At 39.2% G+C, this 24,241-nt stretch overlaps 1 protein-coding gene across 11 annotated transcripts in view; it reads right to left on the reverse strand.

Moving 5' to 3' along the window:
* LOC131240623 (uncharacterized) overlaps window positions 1-20,030 on the reverse strand; it is a 59,712-nt gene extending 39,682 nt beyond the window's left edge. For 3 of the 11 annotated variants that reach the window (XR_009168832.1, XR_009168831.1, XM_058238959.1), the window contains exons 1-6: window positions 19,578-20,030; window positions 19,435-19,493; window positions 17,304-17,385; window positions 10,181-10,248; window positions 8,562-8,631; window positions 5,821-5,902 (exon numbers count right to left, since the gene is read on the reverse strand). Coding sequence is in view for 9 of the 11 variants with exons in the window: in XM_058238959.1 (XP_058094942.1) it covers window positions 5,821-5,902; window positions 8,562-8,631; window positions 10,181-10,248; window positions 17,304-17,385; window positions 19,435-19,493; window positions 19,578-19,913 (697 nt within the window). In the remaining 2 variants the exon portion in view is untranslated. Of the gene's footprint in view, window positions 1-5,820; window positions 5,903-8,561; window positions 8,632-10,180; window positions 10,249-17,303; window positions 17,386-19,434; window positions 19,494-19,577 lie in introns of those variants that run through there. The other 8 variants (XM_058238963.1, XM_058238957.1, XM_058238956.1 and 5 more) reach the window with 4 other exon arrangements.
* Between the last annotated feature and the right edge of the window lie 4,211 nt (window positions 20,031-24,241).

Here is a 24,241-nt window from a genome sequence, read left to right on the forward strand (position 1 = left end):
CTTTGGCACATACCTTTAGGTCATTTATCATTTCAGTCATTAAAATGTCTGTTTACAGAGTTAATTTGTCAATGTTTCTGTATCTCAGCTTCATTATGGAGTCTGTTAACTTTCCAAGCATTCTAGAACATCCTTCTTTCCCAGTAATAATAGCATCACCTCATTGTTTGAACTTGTTCGTATTAATGTGTGGGGATCCTCCCCTATTATATCCACTTTTTTACTACTGTTATTCTATTTCATTTCTGGATGATTTCTCTCGTTGTATGTGGGTTTATCTTATGAAAACCAGAGATGAAATTATTAAGAATTTTCTTAAAATGATCCTCACTCAATTTGAGAAAATAATTCAGACTTTTAAATACAACACTCTGAAGGAATATCTCGATGATGAGCTAAGATCCTACATTCCTGCCTTGCATATCATGGCATTATAGACCAGACTTTGCATGCACCTACCCCACAACAAATGGCACTGCTGGAGAAAAAACAAGTAACTTCAGGAAATATCGCGGGTTCCACTGCTCAGTTCCAGAGAGGTTCTGATCTCATTACGCATTAATTATACACCAGACTTTGCATGCACCTACCCCACAACAAATGGCACTGCAGAAGAAAAAACAAGCATCTTCAGGAAATATCGCAGGTTCCATTGCTCAGTTCCAAAGAGTTTCTGGTCTCATTACATCATATCTTATTAATTGTATACTTCCGAGTCCTTAACTTCAAAAGTATGCATCAATTCTTTATCCCAATTTTCCATTTTTAATGTTCCTTTTTAGTTCTGTCTATTTTGTTAATATTCTTGGGCCACATAGGACAAAATTGGATCCTAAGTCTTTAACTCTTGTTGGATAACCATCATCTCAAAGGGGGTGTAAACTCTTTGATCTGTCTTCAGGAAAGAAGTTCGTTCCTATTATGTTACTTTCTTCTCTTCTTTCTCAACTCCTACCTCAGCGTTAGTGGAAAAGAGAGGCAGCCTTCTCCTTGTGTTCCTATCACCATTCTGGATACTGTCAATCCTCAGTAGCATGAAAAGACAGAGTTGAAAGCACACTTTCAACAGTGGCCCAAGGATGTGTCCACAGCATTCCCTCTACACCAGTCAACCTCTTTGGATCCTAGTAACACTGTGTCCTATCATCCTCTTCTCCTTGTCCTCCAGTTGTCCATGCCAATCTGATCTTCCAGTTGCTTTAAGGCAAAGTGCCCATGTTCGTAGGCCTCCAAAGATTATAAGCCTGTAGCTGAGGGAGATTGTTGTGGTTGTACCAAGTATCGTGTTATGGATTTTCTCTCTTATAAGTCTTCGTCTCCTTCATATCATGCTTTTATTTCTTCCATGTATTCCATGTCCATTCCACCTGATGTTTTAGAAGCTATGGCTAATCCTGAGTGGAAGGAAGCAATGCAAGAGGAGATGAATGCTTTTGAAAAAAATGGCACCTAGGAATTAGTTAAATCTCCCTGGAGGAAAAAAAGGGGGTGTGGTTGGGTTGGAGAGAGAGAGAAGAGTTGGGTGTAAGTGGGTTTACATGATCAAACATGCTGATCAGACATTGAACGATACGTGGCTGAGCTGTTTACTCAGACTTATAGAATTGACCACCAACAAACATTTCACCTGTTGCAAAAATGAACTCCATCCAGATTTTCCTCACGCTTGCTGCAAATAAATCTTGACCAGTGCATTGATTAGACATCAAAAATTATTTTCTCCACGAGTAACTACATGAACAAGTTTATACGACTGTTCCACCTAGTTTCCATGTAACTATCTATGAAGGAATGTAAGTTAAAGAAAGTAACTTATGGCCTCAAGCAATCCCCCCTAGAATGGTTTAAGGGGTTTAAGTACCGTTGAGAAGATGGACTATGTTTGAAGTTAGGGCGACAATACTCTGTTTGTTAGGCATGTTAGGGCATACACAACTGTTCCTTTTGTGTGTGTTGATTTTCTGTTCGATGGCATTGTGCTAACTGGTAACAGTGTGTGAGATGCTTTTGATACACACAAGTTTAGTAGCAAAAGAGATTGAAAAAAAAAAAAAGATCTAGGTTTTCTAAAGTACTTGGGATTGAAGTGGCTAGATTGAAAAAGGCATATTTATTTCTCAGCAGAAATGTGTTAGACTTGCTAAGTGAAACAGGAAAAAGTGGTGCTACACCTACTGATACACTTAGAACAAAATCATTGGCTAGATGAGCTGAGTCGAGAACATATTAAAATTGTTAGCGACTTCCAAAGGCTAATGGGCAAGTTAATATATGTTTCTCTCATTATACCAGATATAACATATGCTATAAGTGTGATCATTCGGTTTCTGCACACTCCAATATACCACTCATCTAGACACTGCTTTCAGGTTTCTCAGAAACTTACAAGTCTTCACCAAGTAGAGGAATTCTGCTTACTAATAATGCTCGCAAGAGAGTTAAGACATGCATGATGCAGATTGGCAGGCATCCATGACTGACTACAGGTCAACCTCAGGTTACTGCATGTTTGTTGGAGGCAATCTGCTTACTTGGAAGAGTAAGAAACAAGCTACTGTCATGAAATCTAGTGTGGAAGTAAATTGCCGATCTATACCACATGGTGCATGTGAGCTATCATGGTTGCAAATCTTGTTACATGAACTTAGTTTCCCTGTACAAGGATGAATTTATGTTGTGATAGCAAAGCAACTATTATTATCGATAACAACCCAGTTCAACACCAAGAACCAAGCACATTGAAATTGATCGCAATTTCAGCAAAGAAAAAGTTATCTCCAAGGAAATTTGAGTTCCATTTGCAAAGTCTACAGAGCAGCTATCAGACACATCGACTAAAGCAGTAGGAAATGCATGACTATATGGTATACTTCGCAAGCTGGGATAGTGGATATCTACCCACCAGCTTGTGGGGAGTGTTGTTAAAGTTGGGACATCTCATCTGGGTCCCATAACCTTTTTACGACTATATGTTTTTTAATCCTTCTTTTTTCTTGTATTGTATTGTAAACAGTGTTCAGATTATCGGTGATATTATCGACAATGTCACTGATATATTGGTATCGCCAAATCAGCGATACTAAAACACCCATTAAGTTCATTATTCCGGGTATCTGTGATATGTCACCGTTATTGATACATGTGTTGATATCAACATTTTATCACCAACTTTCCTTTATAAGGGTTCCCTGTATCAACGATAATATTGCCGATATAATCGATATGGGGGGTTTCCATGGGAGAGGTGTATAAATAACTTAAAAGGGGGCAAATTTAAAAACAAAAAAGTTTTTTGTGAGGGTTTTGTTTCCTTCTAAAATTCAACCATTCCTTTTAGAGTTTTCTTAATCAAAACAGTTGATTTGCGGAAAAATAAAAGATCGAAAGAGACCAGGACCGAAACTTTTCAAGGTATGAATGTTGTAAGAAAAATTAGTTTTTTGGGTTTTATTTTGAATGGATTTCTTTGCAAATTTGGGTGAAAATAAGGGGATTTTACAATCAAAATAGGGAAATCTAGGGCAATTGGGGGAAATCCAATTTTTCCCCATTTTCTTGCAAAAAATATATATTTGGGGCCCCAATTTTTAGTATGATCACGAGGGCTGAGCTATTGATTGATGCCGAGCTCCTGATTTTGAAAACCTTTTTTAAAACTATTTATATTTTCAAAAAAATTAAAAGATAAAATATATTTAATTAGAAAAAATTAATTTCAATCTTTTTTTAAATTCCCGTTTTCTTTTGATATTTTTTTATTTATGGTCCATGTTTATGATCAATGGGTTGCATTTATTGGTGGAAAATCATATTCCCTTTTTTGAAAAAAAAAACTATTTAAATAAATGTTTATTTAGAAGGAAAAAAAAAAAAAAACCATTTCATTTTTTTCTATGGATGGTTGTATGATGAAATGCATGTGTATGGATGGAAGGATGGTTAGACATGTATGTATATATGCATGGATAGATGGATGGATAGCTAGACATGTGCGTGTGTGTTTGCATGCATGGATGAATGGTTGGATGGTTCGACATGTGTATATGCATAGTCGGATGGTTGGGTGGATGGTTAGACATGTATATATGCATGGATGGATGGTTGAACGGATGGTTAGATATATGTATGTATGTATGCATGGATAGATGGATGGATGGTTACACATGTATGTATGTATGTAGGCATGCATGGATGGATTGTTGGATGGCTAGACATGTATATGCATGGATGGATGGTTGGATGGAAACTTATCATGCATGCATCTCTGTTGCAATTATTTGATTCCTAAATATGCAAATGTGTATTTTAACATCTCCTGAAGTGTCATTGAGAAATTCCAGCATTTTCTCCATGTTCCTCCGATGTTTCCCTGAATCAAGGATACATTTTCGGCTATTTGCGATAACATCAGCAATATCGATACATGTTTCCGTATCCCCAGCTAGAGATACATGTAATGATGCCGATACTATGAACACTGATTGTAAGAAGGGTACTCTTGTCTTTGTTTAACTAGGGCCTAATTCTCTGATAAAAATTATTTAAGTGTGGAAAGGGACAGAGATTTTGTCCAGCATCTCTTTCTTCCTCATCTCAGCGGTTGTTTCTCCCTATCCTCTTTCTTCGATAATGCTTTTCCCCATATTAGATAGGTTGTTGGGAAGTTAAGGAACAACATGTTCAAAGAATCAGTAGCTGAAATGAGGATGTTGAGATTGATGAGTGTCAAGCCACAAAAGGATAGAATTAGGAATGAATGCATTCATAAGAACTTAGGAGTAGGACAAATAGGTAATAAGATGAGGGAAAGTACACTTAGATGGTTTGGTCATGTGCAACAAAGACCAAGAACTACGTCGGTTAGTAGTAAGTTGGTTCAACTTGAAGGCTCTAAGAGGGCAAGGGGAAGGCCCAAAAGAATGTGGGAGTTAGTAAGAAAAGACTTGATGACCTGGTTTAACTGAAGATATGGTCCTCAATAGAGTGGACAAGTAAAACAGGATTCTTGTAACCAAACCCAATTAGTTGGGATGAGGCTTAGATGATGATGATGATGATGATGATGTTTTTGCCCATAGATTCAACAGCATATATGCATGCCGTTGCATAGATCTAAAGAATAAATCTCTAGGTTCTAAACATAGATTTTCATTGCAACTTAACCTATGCTAGGAGTATATAATCATAAATTCATTGGTAAAAATAGCAATCCGGATTGCAAATGACCATAATCCAGGTTGCAGTATTCAGAATAGAAAACATAGGTGGATCGGCGATTTGCGCAACACTGATTTGGAGTCTTTTAAGTTAGTTTCCTTATTTCTTTCCTTGATTTTATGGCAAACCTAGGGACTAGTTTGAGATATTATGAGGATGATTTCTTATAGGCTTTTAGGATTGACTTCTATAAATTTTCGTAGGACATATTGTAAAGTCTCTACATACAGACGGTTATGCATATGAGACTTCCTAAACATGATTACATTTAGGCTTTTTTCTTTTTCCCTACAATGGGATTCAAAACCTAGAGTGGTTCCTCTAGACGCTGTAGTGCAACTTCATAGAGTTTGCAGAGTGATTCCACATATCTATCCTCTTCTTTTTACTGTTATTTCTACCATACCAACCTATCTATGTGTGTGCATGTCTTTTTTCCCCCCTTTTCAGTAGGAAGGCCAGAGTCAACCCAGAGACCACAATGTAGAAGCTACTTCTGCTCACCAATGAGCTATGCACTTGAACTAGCCAACCTATTTCTAGGCAGAAGTAACAAAAGAGAGTAGAATCATTATGTTGTCTAAATGAATGTTGAGTTCTTACCATCACAAAAGGATTCCAGATTAACTACTGCATTACCCATGCGTTTGTGTGGGGTTACAAGGTTTGCATCCCAAGCAGCAACCTGAGGTTTGAAGACCAAAAATCAGAAAATAGACATCAATATACATAGCCTGAAAACACAAAAGATCAATTGCAGACCACCATAGCATCACTCACATTCTTTTACTACCTTTAAAATTTTTCTTGAAAAGGAACTTCATCAAAAAGTTTATTTGCATCAAATGAAGTTTGTATGGTCTATGGAAATTAAACAGAGCAATGTGACAGGGCAAAACATGTATATGTGATGTCTAACATAGCCACCCAATGAAAGACAAGATATTAACAAGTCCATGCATCATCATCGTCAAAGCCTTGCCCCACCTATTTTTGGGTCTCCCTCCTACAAGAATAGAAAATCTTAACTCTAAAGCCTTCCTCCAAATCTCTAATTTAGCATTCGCACCCTCAAACCTCTCACTTTGTCTGTAATTCTGTACATAGGGAAATGATTCAATGGAAATGGGCCCCACACGATCTATCTATTACATCCATTCCAACCATCAGATCTGTCCCCCCACCTTTGCACATGAGCCCAAAAATCAGGCCAATCCATTACCTAGGTGGGCCACACTACAGGGAACACTAGAGAGGGGACTCCCATCATTGATTCTTGTAGAGGACACATCATGTTATTTATGTGCAACCCTATCCATTGATATGCAGTCATTTGCCCTAGATGAAGAAATACCTCAAAAATCAGGCCATTTTGAAACTCAGGTGGGGCCCAAGTAATGCAGGAGCATTTTCACACCGGGCTCGAGTGAGGTTGCCTGTAGGATGCAGGGACACACTCGGGATGGGAGGGGCCCACGGGGGAGGTCTCGTGTTCGAGACTCCTCACCGGGGGTGATTAATGCGCATTTCACACCCGGCTCGAGTGGGGTAGCCTATGGGATGCAGGAACACACTCGGAGTAGGTGGCCCGTGTGAGGCGGTACACATGTGATTTGGGGCCCATGAGGGGGGTTCAGCCGAGGTCTTAACCCATAAGATGTGAGGCCTGAGCTATGAGATAAAGGGATTAATTCATCATGCTCTAACAGTTCGAGCTTTTAGAGCAAGTGGTTAATTTTCCTGCACCAAATTGGTATCAAAGCGAGAGGTCTCATGTTCGAGACTCCTTACCGGGGGTGATTAATGTAGGGGCATTTTCACACCAAGCTCTAGTGGGGTCACTTGTGGGATGCAGGGGCACACTCGGGGTGGGCGGGGCCCACGGGTGAGGTCTCGTGTTCGAGACTCCTCATCGGGGGTGATTAATGCGCATTTCACACTGGGCTCGAGTGGGGTAGTCTGTGGGATGCGAGGACAGACTCGGGGTGGGCTGGTGCCCATGTGATTTGGGGCCCACGAGGGGGGTTCGGTCGAGATCCTAACCCATGAGATGTGAGGCCTGGGCTATAAGATAAAGGGATTAATTCGCCTTGCTCTAACAGTTTGAACTTTTAAAGCAAGTGGTTAATTGTCCTGCCTCAAATTGGTATCAGAGCGGGAGGTTTCATGTTCGATACTCCTCACCGGGGGTGATTAATGCAGGGGCATTTTCACACCGGGCTCGAGTGGGGTCGCCTGTAGGATGCAGGAGCACACGGGGTGAGCGAGGCCCACGAGGGAGGTCTCGAACATCAGGATTGCATTCTGCAAAAATCAGCCCCATCCACTCATCTGGTGGGCCACACTATAGAAACCAGTCTATTGTCAATGATAAGAACAAAACACAAGTATGGCCCACCTAATGAGTGGATGGGGTTGACTTTTGCACAAGGTGATCCTCGTAGTGGGGACAACCTTTTGGACAAGTTGGATGTTGAATGCACATGACAGATGGGACAATATCCACTACATGGACAGTAACTTATGGTCCAACTAATTGGATATGAGACTTCTCTCTTTTTTATATATACACATGTGCATGCATGCATAGAGAATGAGAAAGGAACCATAGGCTGGATGGTAACTTATGGTTCAAATAGTTGGACTTTACGTATGTATGTATGTATTTATTTATTTAGAGAGAGGCAGAGAGAGAGAGAGAGAGAGAGAGGAAAATGTTCACAGACAGTAAATTGTGCCGTACAGTCAACCACACACCAAGAAGCTTGTGAGCCATCCAAACTGTGCATCAAAAGGCGTTGCCTCTACAAAAATGGAATGATCAGCAGGCTCCAAAACTCAGGTGGGCCACCACACGATTTTAGAGGCTTTAGGCATGTTTTTACTCAGTTGGTGTAGCGCACCTAAGTCTCGGATCCAGTTGATTTTTGGGGCGTCCCATTTTCTTGGGTGCTCTGATGCCCAGGTCGGATGGCTGGCATGCTTCACAGTGGGCCCACACACAATCAACTGCATTATTTTCTACATAATAGACAGAGTACATGCAGGATAGAAAATACCAAGTACAAGCCATTTTTTCCCTGCTTACCATGTCAGTACATTCAACATAGAGGCACAACAAGTCTACTTTGTAAAAACAAGTAACCACTTGGGGTTCTCACAGAGAAACAAGAGGATACCCATTCTTCTAGGACTCCAAAAGAACTTTTGAGGTGAACTATATATATATATATATAAACCAAATGTGAATCCTCTTGTTCTCCAAAAATATTGGAAAATGAAAAAGTTGTTCTACTATGCAAGATTTGAAGAAGACAGCATTCTCAAAAGAGGATGGTTTGGACCTGTAAATTTTTCATAGGGGGTTTCTTGATGTTTATAGTGAAATCCTCATTCCATATTGGCTCTTTTGTCCTGCCAACAACCATTTATTCACATCAGAAGTAAGCTGCTGTAAAACATGAGTTGCACAATCAAGATAGGAAGAAATATTTTTTTGAAAGGAAGGTAGAGAAAAGAATGTTAGTTACCTGTTTAGTTAACTTTATACATTTTTTAGAACCATGAATAGACACACAAAATGGAACCTTGAAGTTATAACATGATAGTTAATTTTATGACCATATAAGAACTATTAATCTATGATGCATACAGACAATCAAAAAACATTGCTCACAGGTTATGACAGAAAACAATTTAATAAGAAAGCAATTTAATTAATTATCTTGACTAGTTAATTGCATTGGCCTGGACTAGATAAGAAAATTGGACGAGTTGCACTTCTCGATACAACTCCTCATTGTATAAAAAATTTACGGTCCACTTGAGAGTTGAGACAACTTAACAATTCAACAGCCACATTTTTATTTATTTTGGGAATTTTACTCCTGTGACAAGTGTTGTCATACTTGTGATGGCTAGCATTGCTGGTGCACCCTTTTGAATTCCTCTAGTTCGGTGCATCTAGTTATTATGTTCCTTTCACAAGTACCATGACATCTCAACCGGCATTGTCTCCATAGATTTTTGACCTCTCTGAGGACAAGACAACTAAAGCAAGCTCCATCAAAGTAGCTGGTTTGCACTCAATGTCCACAAAAGCCTCAAAGAACAACAAAGAAGCTCCAAATTGTACATGCTACCAAGCAATGAAAGATCATATTGAGGGATAGGCACTAGAGGCTAATTGGTGTTATCAGTTTTTTCTTCTTTTCTTCTTTTTTTTTTTTTCTTTCTCTTTTTTTTTTTTTTGAAGAGTTTATTGGTAGTATTATTGCTAATTTATATGATTTTCTTATATCTGTAATTCTGGGAAGTTCATAAGATGTCAATACTAATAGTGACTTCATAGCTGTAATTCTGGGAGGTTCATAAGATGTCAATACTAATGGTGTAATAGCAAATAATGTGATCCATAGGCTGGCCCATATTATTATGTCATGCTAATGGGGTTGACGGCAATATGATCTTGCATTCCATTATTGAACTGCTTATTTTGTACACTACACCTCCTGTTTTCATTGGAAGTAAATGACTTAAAACCTCTCTAACGAACTGCTTGAAGAAAATTGGTAACAATATTCATACATGCAACCTGTTGCTGGAATGTTATTGTTCTTTTACATCATTTAGTTGGTAAGTGATGAAATGCCTAAATTAATTGTCAGTTCCGGCTTCTCAAAATTCAATCTCATTTGCTCAAGACTCATAATAACACATGACAGGTTGCTAATCACCATTTAGTCAACAAGTCTCTAACATTTGATTGATGAACAGTCATGCTTTCAAGAAAAACTATGCATAATGCTTTCAAGCTCAGTCCCAATAATGAATAAGATCCTGAAGTAACATATACTCATTTATCCTCTCATAATGAACTTCAATGACTCATAGTCAAGTTCAATATTCATTCTCTTTCAAATGAACTTGTTTTCAAATGTATATAGAAGAACCAGTAACTTACGCCCATTTGATCTTGCTTTTTGCAACCTGCCCATCAAATTGTATGACGACGTATGGATCACTTGTTCCCTAAAGTTTGACACAAAGTTCCCAATAAACCAAGTCAGAAGTAGACATAGTAGAACTTCAGTAGAATCATACAAATGGGTCTGATGGGCCGACTAGTAAGTAATCATAAGGAACTGCCAGCCACACACACGTGTGTGTGTGGGTGTGTGTGTGTGTTGTGTGTGTGGGTGTGTGTAGAGAGAGAGGGAAGGAGGGAGACACCTTGCCTGTGAAATATTTTTTGGCTAACACCAAATAATGCTCGTATCCTTGTTTTTTTAATTATCAAACGCTTTAGTTGTGAAATAAAGATGGCCCTTTTTATTTGCATGCGATTGGTCATTTAGAACTACAGGGCACTTTTTGTCTTCTTTAGTGATCAAGTCATTTACCAGTGTGTGTGTGTGTGTGTTTTGATGGGGGGGATCTTTTTCTTTTCTTTTCTTCTTTTTTTTTTTGCGCCTTTGAGAGAGAGAGAGAGAGAGGAATCTATTAAAAAAGAGAGAAATTACAAAAGGGGGAGGGATTAATGTTGTCATGTGCGATTGCACAATTGCATACATACATGGAAACAGTGTTTGTAAGTATCGATGTCGCTACAAGTTTCGTTGGCCAAAGATACGAAAACAACATTGATATTGCCGATAACCGGAAATGCGGGGAAACATGGGGAAAACGGTGGAATTTTTCAGTGAAACGTCAGGATATACTAAAATATAGATATTTGTATATTTAGGAATAAAATTTACAAAAAGAATGCATACATAATAAGTTTTAATTTAATGGGGGCCTACAAGCATGTGTTGTCGTAAGAAACAAGTCCAACCATTTCATCCATCCCATTTATGCATGCAACCATCCATCTAACCTTCCATCCAAACATCCATCGATATTTCAGAATATCGACAACACATGATATTTTGTCAAGAAATCGTTGACAGTTGAAAGGGAAACAAAATATTGTGGTCTCAATGCCGTCATGTTGCGATAACGATAATATTGCAATATGATCGATATTATCGTCAGCAATTTGAACACTGCAAACAACCATATACCCATAAAAAATAATAATATTTTGAAATGAAATTTTTTTTAATAAACAAATTTTTGGCGATATTATCAAAATATCACCGCTACACTGGCGATGCAAGCAACACCTAGAATTTACACACTCGAAAATATTGGCGATATAAGCAACACCTGAAATTTACATAGCAGAAAATATTAGCATTACATTGGTGATACATCGTCGATACCTAGAATTTCTAAGACTACCAAGTTATCAATATCATTATTAGTGTTATCGTCATTGTCGAGCTACATATACAAATAATATCAGAGATACTCTGAACAATGCATGGAAATTGCATATTGTCCAACGATCAAAAGGACGTAATTTTTTTTTTCCAAAAAACATCCCCCCTCCCATATTTGGCCAATCCCCTTTAACTGTATTGCTTTGGCTATTTGTGTATCATTCTAATTTTCTTTTGCTACTTGTATTGCTTTGGCTACCCAAGACTAAAGTCAAGAGTAGAGATGGGCATCGAGCAAGTCGGACCGAGTTAGGGTTGACTCGACTCAATCCGGTTTTGAAATAGGCCTGACCCGAACTCAATCCGACTCGATACCGAGTCCAGAATGCTTGACTCGATCCGAGTCCGGTCTGGCTTGGATTGATCCGGACCGAGTCCAATCTAGTCAGAAGTACCGAGTCGGGTCGAGTTGGCACCGAGTCAGATTGAGAGATGAGGGAGGGAGAGACCGAGAGAATAGAGAGGAGAGAGAGGAGGAGGAGGCGGAGGAGGGTGATGGTGGTGGGTGGTTGTCCGGCTTGGAAGATGAGGGAGGGAGGGAGGGAGGGAGGGAGGGAGATATTTTGAGATCGAGTCGGGGTATGGTGTGGCGGGTAGTGTAGGGTTAGAGAGTAGGGTTTCGGATCGAGTCGAGTCTAACCGGATCGAGTTTCAAGTCAAGTTACTAGGTAACTCGAACTCGACTTGGTTTGAGTTCAGATTGGACAAAGCCTACTTGGTTCGGACCGACTCACCCATTCAGTTCAGGTCGAGTCAGATCGGAACGAGTCGAACGAGTCGAGTTAGCCGGATCGAGTTGTCCAGTGCCCACCTCTAGTCAAGAGACAAGGACTAACAAACTCACAAATCAAGATTCAAGAATCAAGGCTTCAATTAAGTGCTAAAGGCCCAAGATCAAGAGCATTCAAGAATTAAGATTCAACTTTCAAGAGTCAATACTTCTCTCTCTCTCTCTCTCTCTCTCTCTCTCTCTCTCTCTCTCTCTGTCTCTCTCTTCTAATTTTCTATAGTACATTTAGTAGTAGTGTAGCACTTAAGTAGAAAATAGAGTAGAAGTAGAGTAGAAATTTAGAACCTGGAGCTAAAAGTAGACGCTTCTAATTTTTAATATTTAGTATTTAATATTTTCAATTATTATAGTACATTCATCATGTTTTCTTCCCAATCTTCTTCTTTGAAACCCAAGTCCAATTACCCGGGTTAGAAGTATGGGAAATATCATAGTGCTTCCGAAAAGTCTTATATAATGCCTGATCTATGTGGATTTGTAAGTGCCAGTGACATTGGTTGACACAAGCAACACCTTGCACACACTCTAGGATCAAATGCAAGAGCATGTCCCAACGTTACTCCAGAGATCATAAAGGAAATCATAGAGCACATGAACAAGCATGTTCGAAAAAGGCATGACACTTCGGTTTCCCAAGAGGAATTTATGGAACAAGAAACCTATAAGGATATTGACATTGATGTTATTGATGTGGATGCTACATCATCTATGTCCACGGGGTGATCTAGACCACCGGCACCCAAAAGAGCTCATGGGTATGGGCCAATGGATAAGTTGTGTAGACCACATCCTGAGGGTGTGGTTGACTAAAGGAGTATAGGTAAAAGACCCGCAGGAACAACTTTTGAAAACCGATATAAAAATAAAGATAAGAAAATCACAATTCAATATATCACTAAGTGGTTATATCAAGCCAATGTTGCTTTCAACACCGTCAAATTGAAAAGCTTCAAAGCTAAGGCGGAAGCAATAGGTCAATTCAAACCTGAACTAAAACCCCCTTCCTATCATGAAGTGGGGGAAACTAGCCTCAAAAAGGAGATTAATTTTACTAGAAACTTAATCGCTGAATACAAAGAGGTGTGGAAACTATATGGTTGTACTCTAATGGCCGATGGATGGATGGATCGATAGATATGGTCGGACACTTGTTTACTTTCTTGGAAACTATCCAACTAGGAAGATGCTTTTGAAGTCTGTGGATGAATTGGCCAAGAAGAGAATGAGATTGAATAGGTACAAAAAAAAAAATTTAATAAATAAAGCCTAAAAGTAGATGAGAATAAGATTGAAGAGATACAAGAAGAAGATAATCAACAATTGGATGTGAATGAGAAACTTGTGCGAACCGATGATGAAGAAACGGAAGAAGATTAAGTATACATTGAAGAAGGAGATGACTCCGACGTCGACGATGACAATGATGGTGGTGATATACCATAATGGAAGAGGGATGGATATAAATATAATAGTATAAGTTGTAACTTTGTAAGTTGAAAGATATAACTTGTAGTTGTAAACTGTAAATTGTAACTGTAGGAATGTAGCTAGTAGAGTTTTTTTTTAAACTATTAGTTTGTAGTTTGTACCATTTATACATCAAGTGAAGTAACACATCAAGTTATCAATAAAAATTTTATATTTTTAATAAGTTGTATTTGTTGGTGACTTAAAACATGACTTGAGTGTAAGTGTGTAACTTGTTGATTGTTATATTTATATAACTTAAATGGACTAATAGTCATTAAAATGTAATGTAATCATGTAGTCATGAAGTAATTACACAATTTATAATGAAATGCGTTAAAAAAATGGATCACTTGTAGTAATTACACATTTTTTTCTTAATTTACTACAATTTTTCTGTTTTTTCTACTTTTCCCTTTTTTGCTTTTTTAATTTATTTTTAAAAAAAAAAAAAAAAAACATGGGTGATTGCAATCATGCAATCAGCCCCCTAGATGGCACAAGATCACATGCGATTTGACAACATTGGTAGTGATTTTTTATTTTTTATTTTTTGAAAGGTACATTGTTAGTGATTTTCCCATTACAAAAGAATAAAGCAGAGATCCTTGTTTGGCAAACTCATCAACTACAGCAATTTTGTCACTACAAATATGAGATAAGGATACCGAGATCATGCCCTTAATCTCTCTAATCTCCTCTATGCATGGCAAAAAAGAACAAGCATAGGGGATGGACAACAATGCCCATCTGATCACACTTGCCAGTCTCCTTTGATAACAGATGGGAGCACAAGAAGACAACAAAGCTCCCTCATAGCTTGCCAAAAAGCTCTCAACTCAACTTGGTTAGAATTGGTAGATCCTAAAGGACCAGTGAGAGTGATGTTAGTATCTCCCAACTCATCTTTTATGATGCCTCCAATACCAAAAGGACCTAGATTAGCTCTTGAGAACCCATCTCTTATAATTCCTCCAATACCTAGATTACCTCTAGATCACCCATCAAAATTGAGCTCCCCTATTGGCATCAAGGACCAGGAGATCACTAGGCATTCTGCACAAAACAACCATTTCTATCTTGGACGACATCCAGCCAGCCCCTCTAAAAGATTTATCAATTAGTGCCCACCCAATAATCCTCACTTTAACCTTTTCAGCAAGTTAGCCTTAGTTTGAGATAGAGTTGTACACAAGTCGAGCTTGGCACAGCTCAACTCGGCTCGGCCAATAGCTGACCCCAGGTCGAACTCGGCTCGGCTCGGTCCTCGAGCCTGACTAGCCAGCTTGACTCGGTTCGATCAACAGCTCGGGCCAGTTCGAGCCTGTGTGGCATTTTCTCAAACACATGGATTGCACCTTCAATTTCTCATAGTATGCAAAACAGCAGTTTACAAGTATTTTATCAAACACTCGATAGGCAGTATCAAAATCAAAATTAAAGGTTAGTTTTGTCATGTAAACTATTTATTTTGTAATGATTTGTTTCATATCCATACCTTCCTCGCCACCAGCCAATACTGCGGGGAATGTATGCACCCGAAACAACACTTCGTTGAGTCATTTCATCAAACATTTGGTGAGCAACGTCAATATCAAAATAACCGAGTCACCGAACTGATTCGATCTGAGTTCGATTCAAGTTGAGGTCCAATCCGAGTCGATTCGAGCTCAGAAAAGCTCAAACTCGGCTCAAAATTTTTTCAAGCTCCAAAAATCAGCCCGACTCGGCTCAAACTCAGTTTCAAACCGAGTCGAATCGAGCTTTTTCGAGTCAAGCAAGTTAACCAAGCTAACTCGGTTCGTGTACAGCTCTAGTTTGAGATCTTGCCTTTAAAAAACCTAGGACCACCAAACCGTCAGAAGGGATAGCAACCACAAAAACCTGCCTCTCAAAACTTGATCCAAGGCTCAAGCTTTAAAGAGATTTCTAGCATACCAAGCATCATGTGCAACACCACAAAGAGACTAAAATAGACCCCCAAACTTCCCGGGGGAATTTGCAATGGATGAGAAGGTGGTTAAACAATTCCTCCTCTGAAAGGCATAAAGAACTCCAATTGCAATAATTCTTTACCTATTTTTTAGATGACCTAAAGTGAGAGTTTTATCCAATCCTGCAAACTAACAGCATCCAGCATCTCTAGGATGGCATCCAATTCTCCGATAAGATTAATAGGAGCCGAAAAGATGCCTAGCGCTTCCTACTTCCAAATGAAGACGCCATGAGAGAATAGACAAAAGCACGGTGTATTAATTAGTTTCCTCGTTTATGAGATTCCTTCTAAAACAAACCTACCAAACCATTTTTTATTTTTTTATTTTTTATTTAAAAAATAAATAAATAAATAAATAGCTGGAGATATGGAAAAAAAAGACCTACCAAACCAAATCAAATGCCACCTGTCTTTTATTAATTATAAATAAATAAATATAATTTTTTTTAGAAAAAAAAAAAAAAAGACCTACCAAACCAAATGCCACCTGTCTCAACTAGAGTGACGATCAATCTTAGAGTTCTTATCAATAGCTGGAGATATGGATTTTTGGAAATGGATGGCACAGGGGTTATTGGAGCACCAAGGGTCTTCCCAAAATCTCACATAGTATCCATTTCTCGCTAGTGAATCTGATTCTACCCTTGAAGTCTATCACAGCAGACTGAACCTCTACATATTCCAGACACAAAATGACCAGATCTCAAGCAAGGCTCCCAAACATTATCACTCATGTTGTATCTTGCACTAATCACCCTTTTTCTTAGGGAGTAATCATGTTGGGAAAACCTCCAAAGCCATTTCCCCAAATGAGCTTTGTTCCTCTCAAGAAGACTTCTAATTCCCAAACCCCCCTCCCTTTCGGATTTACAGACACTCCCCGTTTAATTAGGTGGCAATTCCTTTTTTCCACCCTCCCTTCCACTAAAATAATAATAATAATAAAAGAAAATAAATCTTCTCTACAACCTTTCCAATTTCTTGATGACTGGGGCCGGGCACCTGAAGAACAACATAAAGTAAATCAATAGGCCAAATATAACTGCTTTAGTTAGAGTAGTTCAGCCTCTAGGGAAGAGAATTTCAACACAGATAATCTTTTCTCCATTGTTTCCACAATCAGATACCAGATGACTTTCTTTGGTCTACCTATGCATAGAGGGAAGCCCAAATAAGTTGAAGGATCCCACCATGCAACCAAGGAAACCATAGGGCAGTTATTACTGTGGGATGCCAAAGGTGTACTAGCGCCTAAGTGGACGATTGAGAAGCTCTCTATTTCTTTGAATGTGGTGGACAATGGGGTATTTCTAGAACCCATAAAATCCTTTTTTGAGTTTTGGTTCCATTGCTTATTGATGCACACATTAATTCATTAATTTGTAAACTAATAGTTTCTGGTCCAATAAAAACCAGAGCATTGGACATCCAATTTACATTTCAGAGAAACAGCAGCAAAATTTTCCGGAATAGCCAAATCAGACTTCTCAATGAGAAGAAACCATACCCATGGATCCATGGCAGGGAAATCAAAGCCTTTTTTCAACTTTATAAACAACTGTCCATCATACACTTCACGCACAAACAACCTGCACAAACAGTATTCAGATGTGAGATTTCAGGTTTTGAAGCATACTCATCAGAAGTATGTTCTACATGTACAATAGGATGTGTTTGATCCGCTTGTGTATTTTAGTGAACAAAATATATAATACATATGGAACGGTGCTTGCCTGCTCAGAGTTGAGTGGGTCGGTCATACATTCAATTGGAGCTGTAGAAAAAAAACATCAAACTAACAAAGACATGGGACCTAGTTGACTGATTCTTTAACTTTGGACTACAACTATTGGCAAGAGATACAATATGGCATTATGGAGCTTAACATGCACATGCTTTTCGATCGAGAAATTTCTCCAGCATCAAACTAATTGCAAAACTGTTACTCACAGCCTTAGGCAAACTCAGCCACTGCTTTTTATGATTTTCTCAACAGACAATTTTAAACAATCTAGGTGGATGAGGATCACCTCTTATGATTGACAAAATGTCCCATTTCTGGTGCTTAAATTATATTCAAAATTTTCAATTACATGAAGAGTTATCTATCCCTTCTAACTTCTTGAGAAACATCTTACAAATGTGTCTTGGCTCAAAATTCTCAATAACTCGTGTCATTTTGATTAACCATGTCATGATTCCAATAAAGTTTCATCACTGACTCATCCAAAAGCTCAACACAAGTTAGCCCTGCACTTACACTCTCATGATGTTTTCTCCCCCAGTTCCTTTGACAGTTGACACATGTCCAAAGCTTACTCTCATCAGTTCATGGAAAAATGTAATATTACACCATATATTACTTGGATATCCCTAAATGACCTGCCAACAAGGTGTTCAAAAATAGCTACATAACGGCCATAACGGTGGGAACCATTACGCTTTATAGGGCCATAATGGCCATTGTGGGGGGGGGGGAAGGGCCCATGATGGCCCGTAACGGAGCCGATACAAGTTTTTTCAACCAAAAAAAAAGGCCAAAATGGCCATTACTGCCCATATCATAAAGGTAATGGAGGTGGCCATTATGGCCACTGTTACCAATATTGAATACCTTGCTAGCCGATCCCATAAAAAAAAAATAATCTAAATGACTCGTACACTTATCAGCCAAAATCCCTTCACGTGGATGGATGAAAGTGAAGCACGGCAATATAATTAACCAAATCAAAGACAACAGCCTGAGAAGTGAACAATTTAACACCCGCGCAATGCCAAAAACAATTTGTCATATGATGTCATTCTTTGATTTCTAAGAGGAAAGACCACATGTTATGCACATGCCTGGGATAAATGATTAATGAGAAAAGGAATCATACCAAACTCTGGCAGACTATAATGGATCATGCACATGAACCATCCACTATTGACATGGTATCATACACCAATCTGCACCATCCAGATCATTGCCTTGTTGTGGATAGGGCATGCCCGCCATTCCTAGCAATGCCTATTGAACATGGACTGTTGATCATTTTCTTTTCTTTCTATTTGATGGCCAACAATCAGATGGCGAAGATCACCAAGCCTCTGGCAATGCCCCATCCTTTGTGGTGTTCATGATTGGAAAGTCTGGATTGGTGCATATATGTGACAAGTTCAGGAAGATGGCGTGTGATTCATTTACAGAGACATACGTTGTTTATGCAGTGCATTGGTGCTTCTTGCTGTGAGCTCCCCCAAAGATTGAAATATGCCATGTGACTATGCAGGTCAATGATCATAACCATTTGTGGGGTCTTAAACCATGGATATGCATGGTAGGCAAATCTCTTTGATACCATGATCTCAAATGCCTGAAAGGTGGCCTACAAATGGACGGGGAAAGAATATTGGTCCATCCAGCATCGAATGGAAAGATCGATCAATCAACATGTGTAGCATATCGATCCTAGCACTTTGTAACAAGTGGTCCACTCACAATGCCCGACCCAATAAACAGTCCAGATCATGGAGCTCTGGTTCAGACAAGAAATTGCCATGATGCACTCAGTTCTAGATTTCAAATAACCAAGTGATGGAGGAAAACTGAAACAATTCATTTAAAAAGGAAAAAAAAAAATGATTACAGTCCGTACTCTGAAAGAAAAACTGTCTGGCAATCTGCTGCATCTATTTCGCGCTTACCTACATCTTTCTGCACCAAAATAAAAAATAATAATAAAATCAAACAAAACATAATTGATTTCCAACAGATAAGGTTGAGCAAACTGAAACTCACCGACGGGCTTGAATATGCTTCAAAGGCGAACCCGGCGAGAACGACGGCGAGATTGAGATCGAATGGAGGACGTTCGCCCTCTGCTACTATGGATTCCTGTCCATTTGCTTGAATCTGCTGGCAAAAGCAGCGGATCGAGCGGTTTACTTCCGCATGGCCGATAGATTGTGGAACCCTAGCTTTCTTTGAGAGTCTGATGACGAGAAGCTTGCTTTCTGGAGTGAGATGAAGGCTTTGAAGGCGGATGGATTTACGTGATGGCGAAGAAGAAGAAGAAGAAGGGTGATGGAAATGGATAAGACAGAGAGGATTTTGGTAGTTTTTCAAGGCAGCCATGAAAGAAGGTGTTGTTGCTACTGTCGATTCTTGAAAATTGTATATTAACGGTAGAAGAAAGCAAGTTCGAGCAGAAGGGGGGAAAGGAGTACGGATAATGGGAGAAGCTAACGGACGCCTGGTGCGTGTGCAATGCAACCCCAGCCCAGCTGATGTGGCGTACACGTCGGCTGCGGGCATGGGTTCCACATTAAGGGGTCACGCGGGTAGGGGTGTACAACGAGTCGAACAGGGTCGAGCTGGCGGCTCGGCCACTGGCTGACCTCAGCTTGAACTCGGCTCAGCTCGTTCCTCGAGCCTAACTGGCCAGCTCAGGCCAAGTTCGAGCCAAGATGGAGCCGAGTTCACTATCGAGGCATTTTCATGAACACCTAGAATACACCTTCAAAATCTCTTTGTATGTGAAATAGAAGCAATTGTTTTACAAGTATTTTATTAAACACCTTCTAAGCAACATAAAAACTAAGAAAAACTAAGGAAAAAAAATGATATCTGTTCATTACATACCTTCCTTACCACTAACCTCATTTAGTCATTTTATCAAGCACTTGGTGAGCAACATCAATGGCAAAGTAATCGAGTCATTGAATTGGTTCGATTCGAGTTCGATTCATGCTGGATTCGATCCGAGTCGAATTGAACTGGGGCCTGCTCGAACTTGGCTCAAACTCATTTTTGAGCTCAAAAAATCAATTCGACTCTGCTCAAACGTAGCTTCGAACCGAGTCGAATCGAGCAGGCCTTGGCTCAAACTCATTTTTGAGCTCAAAAAATCAACTCGACTCGGCTCGAACTCAGCTTTGAACCGAGTCGAATTGAGCTTTTTCAAGTCGAGTCGAGCAAGCTAACCGAGCTATCTCAATTCATGTACCCCTACACGTGGAAGAAATCGGATTGCGTACCAAGTTACTCACGTACTGACTAAACTTAGTAAGGCCTATTGTGATTGCGTGTGGGTTATCCACGTCATCCATCCATTTTTCCAACTCATTTTAGTGGTTGAATCGAAAATTGAAGAATGCCCAAAGATCAACTGTGCCACACCACAAGAAATAGTGGGAATAATGACTTTCACCATTGAAACTTTGGTAGGGTCCACAGTGATATTTATTTGTCATCTAACTTGTTCATAAGATCATATAGACATGGATGAAGTGAAAAGACCAACAATAGATTAATCCAAAACTTTTGCGGCCCCCACGAAATTTTCAATGGTTGAATTTCAATTGACACTCTTTCCCATGGTGAGGTCCACTTGAGATTTGGATATACTTCATTTTTTGGCTAGAGCCCTAAAATTATCTCTTAAAATGGATGGACGAAGTGGATAACATATGTAAATTATGTTGGATGCCGCAGAGTTTACTCAGCATGCTTAGAGTGCTGAGTTAATATGCAATCCGCGTCCCGGTCGAAATCGAATTGCATACCGAGTTACTTAGTATGCTTTTATCATACTGAGTAGACTCAGTAACGCCTATCGTGATTGTGTGTGGGTTATCCACCCTGTCCATCTATTTTTACAACTCATTTTAGTGGTTGAGCCGGAAATTGAAGAATGTCGAAAGCTCAAGTGTGCCACACAAAGGAAATAGTGGGAATAATGACTTTCACCATTGAAACTTTGGTAGGGCCCACAGTGATGTTTATTTGTCATCCAACCTATTCATAAGATCACACAGACGTGGATGAAGTGAAAATACAGATAACAGATTGATCGAAAACTTCTGTAGCCCCCACGGAATTTTCAACTGTAGAATTTCAATTAACACTCTTTCCATGGTGAGGTCCACTTGAGATTTGGATATACTTCGTTTTTTGGATAGAGCCTTAAAATTATCTCTTAAAATGGATAAACAGAATGGATAACATATGTAAATCATGTTGGACCCACAGAGTTTACTCGATACGCTTAGCATGATGAGTTACTCGTATGCAATCCGCGTAGCAGGCGAAATTGTTACCAAGTTACTCAGTATGCTTTTATCTACTGAGTAAACTCAATAAGGCCTACCATAATTGCATGTGGGTTATCCATGCCGCCCATTCGTTTTTCCAACCATTTTAGTGGTTGAGCCGAAAACTGAAAACTGCCCAAAGCTCAAGTGTGCCACACCGCATGAAACAATGGGAATAATGACTTCGACCGTTGAAACTTTGGTATGGCCTACAGTGATGTTTATTTGTCATCCAACCTATTCATAAGATCACACAGACATGGATGAAGTGAAAACACAAATAACAGATTGATCCAAAACTTCTGTGGCCCCCATGAAATTTTCAATGGTAGAATTTCAATTGACACTCTTACGCATGGTGAGGTCCACTTGAGATTTGAATATACTAGAGCCCTAAAAATATCTCTTAAAATGGATGGACAAAGTGGATCACATATATAAATTATGTTGGACCCCACAAAGTTTACTCAGTACGCTTAGTGCAGGGTTACTCAATACGCGATTTGGGTCCAGGCAAAATCGAATTACCTACTGAGTTACTCATTACGTTTATATCATCATGAGTAAACTCACTAAGGCCTACGGTAATTGCGTGTAGTCCATCCATTTTTCCACCTTATTTTAGTGGTTGAGCTAGAAATTGAAGAATGCCCATAGCTCAAGTGTCCAACACCAATGGCTACCCCCCCCCCCAGTGGCTGGTGGTCGGTGCTCTGTGGGACCCACCATGAAATATGTGTTTCATCCATTCTTTACATCTATTTTTCTATATCATTTTAGGGTATGAGACCAAAAATTATGTATATCCCAATCTCAAGTAGACCACATTACAAGAAACAGTGTTGAATGAACACAGACCATTAAAACAAATTGGGGCCATAAAAGTTTTGGATAAATTTGATCTTTGGTTTTTCCCTTAATCTAGGTCTTTATGACCTAATCAATAGATTGGATGTCAAATAAACAGTACAGTGGGCCTTATGAGAATTTTAATGGTGGATATCCAATCACTATAATTTTCCTGTGGTGAGGTCCACTTGAGATTTATATCCCTCTCATTTTTAATATAAATCCCAAAAATTATCTTTAAAAATGAATAAACAGCATGAATGAAATACATACGTCATGGTGGGCCACATAGCACCGACCACCAGTCACCGGGTTAGTGGCATGGGAGCATCCAATCCGTTTCCGGAAGAGATGGGACACGGATTAGCTACTGACAGGTTAAGCAGCGTGCCTCATTACTGAAGTGACGTTACTAAGTTCTGGTGGCCCACCATGATGTATGTTTTGTATCTATACCATCCATCCATTGTGAAAGGTCAGTTTAGGGCATTATTAAAAGAATTATTCAGATCCAAATCTCCAGTGGGCCTCACCACAGAGAATAGTGGGGAGTGACACTCATCATTCAAAACTTCTAAGAGCCACAAAAGTTTTTGATCAAGTCCATATTAATTTGTGTTTTCCCTTCTTTCATGTTCGTGTTAACTTATGAACCGGCTGTAGCTCAACTGGCAGACTGAGTAGAGATACCTCGTTTCAACACTTGAGGTCTTGGTATCCATTCCTAGTGGGGGTGGCTAACATGGAGTGTGTGTACGACATGGGTGTGTACTTAAAAAAAAAAAGAAAAACCCTTATGAACAGGCTTTACCTCAAATAAACATTGCAGTGGACCTTAGGAAGGTTTTGATCACTCTCCCCACTATTTTCTATGATGGGTCTACTTCTCTTCTCTGTAGCTACCTCATTATTTATTTTTCTGTGCCCTAAAATGATGTATACAAATGGATGATGGAAGTGGATTGCGTAGTGAGTACCACACTAGGCTTTGTGAGGTCTACTATGATTTATGTATTTTACTCTGTCAATCCATTTTATTAGATAATTTTAGAGCTTGAGCCCAAAAACTAAGCATATATGATGTTTAAATGGATCACACCATAGAAAATATTTGAATTGAACATCTATTGTTGAAAAATTCTTGAGGACAACAGAAGTTTTGGATCAAACTTATATTTGATTTTTTCCCTTCATTTATGTATGTATGATCTTATGAACAAGTTAGATGACAAATAAACATCACTGTGAGGCCTAGCAAGGTTTCAACAGAAATCATTATCCCCACTATTTCCTGTGGTATGAACCACTTGATCTTTGGATATGCTTCAATTTTGGGCTCACCTCTTAGATTAGATGGAAAAACGAATGGACGGTGTGGATAGACCATGTACATTTAAGATGGGCCCAACTGAGTTTACTGATTAACTCAGTAGTAGAGTTGGGCATCAGTCCGAATTGGAATAGATTGGGTCCCACCCGATCAGGTCAGAAATCTCAACAGCTTGACTCGAACTCATTCCG

The sequence above is a fragment of the Magnolia sinica genome, chromosome 3 (genome assembly GCF_029962835.1).
Source record: "Magnolia sinica isolate HGM2019 chromosome 3, MsV1, whole genome shotgun sequence".
NCBI lineage: Eukaryota > Viridiplantae > Streptophyta > Magnoliopsida > Magnoliales > Magnoliaceae > Magnolia > Magnolia sinica.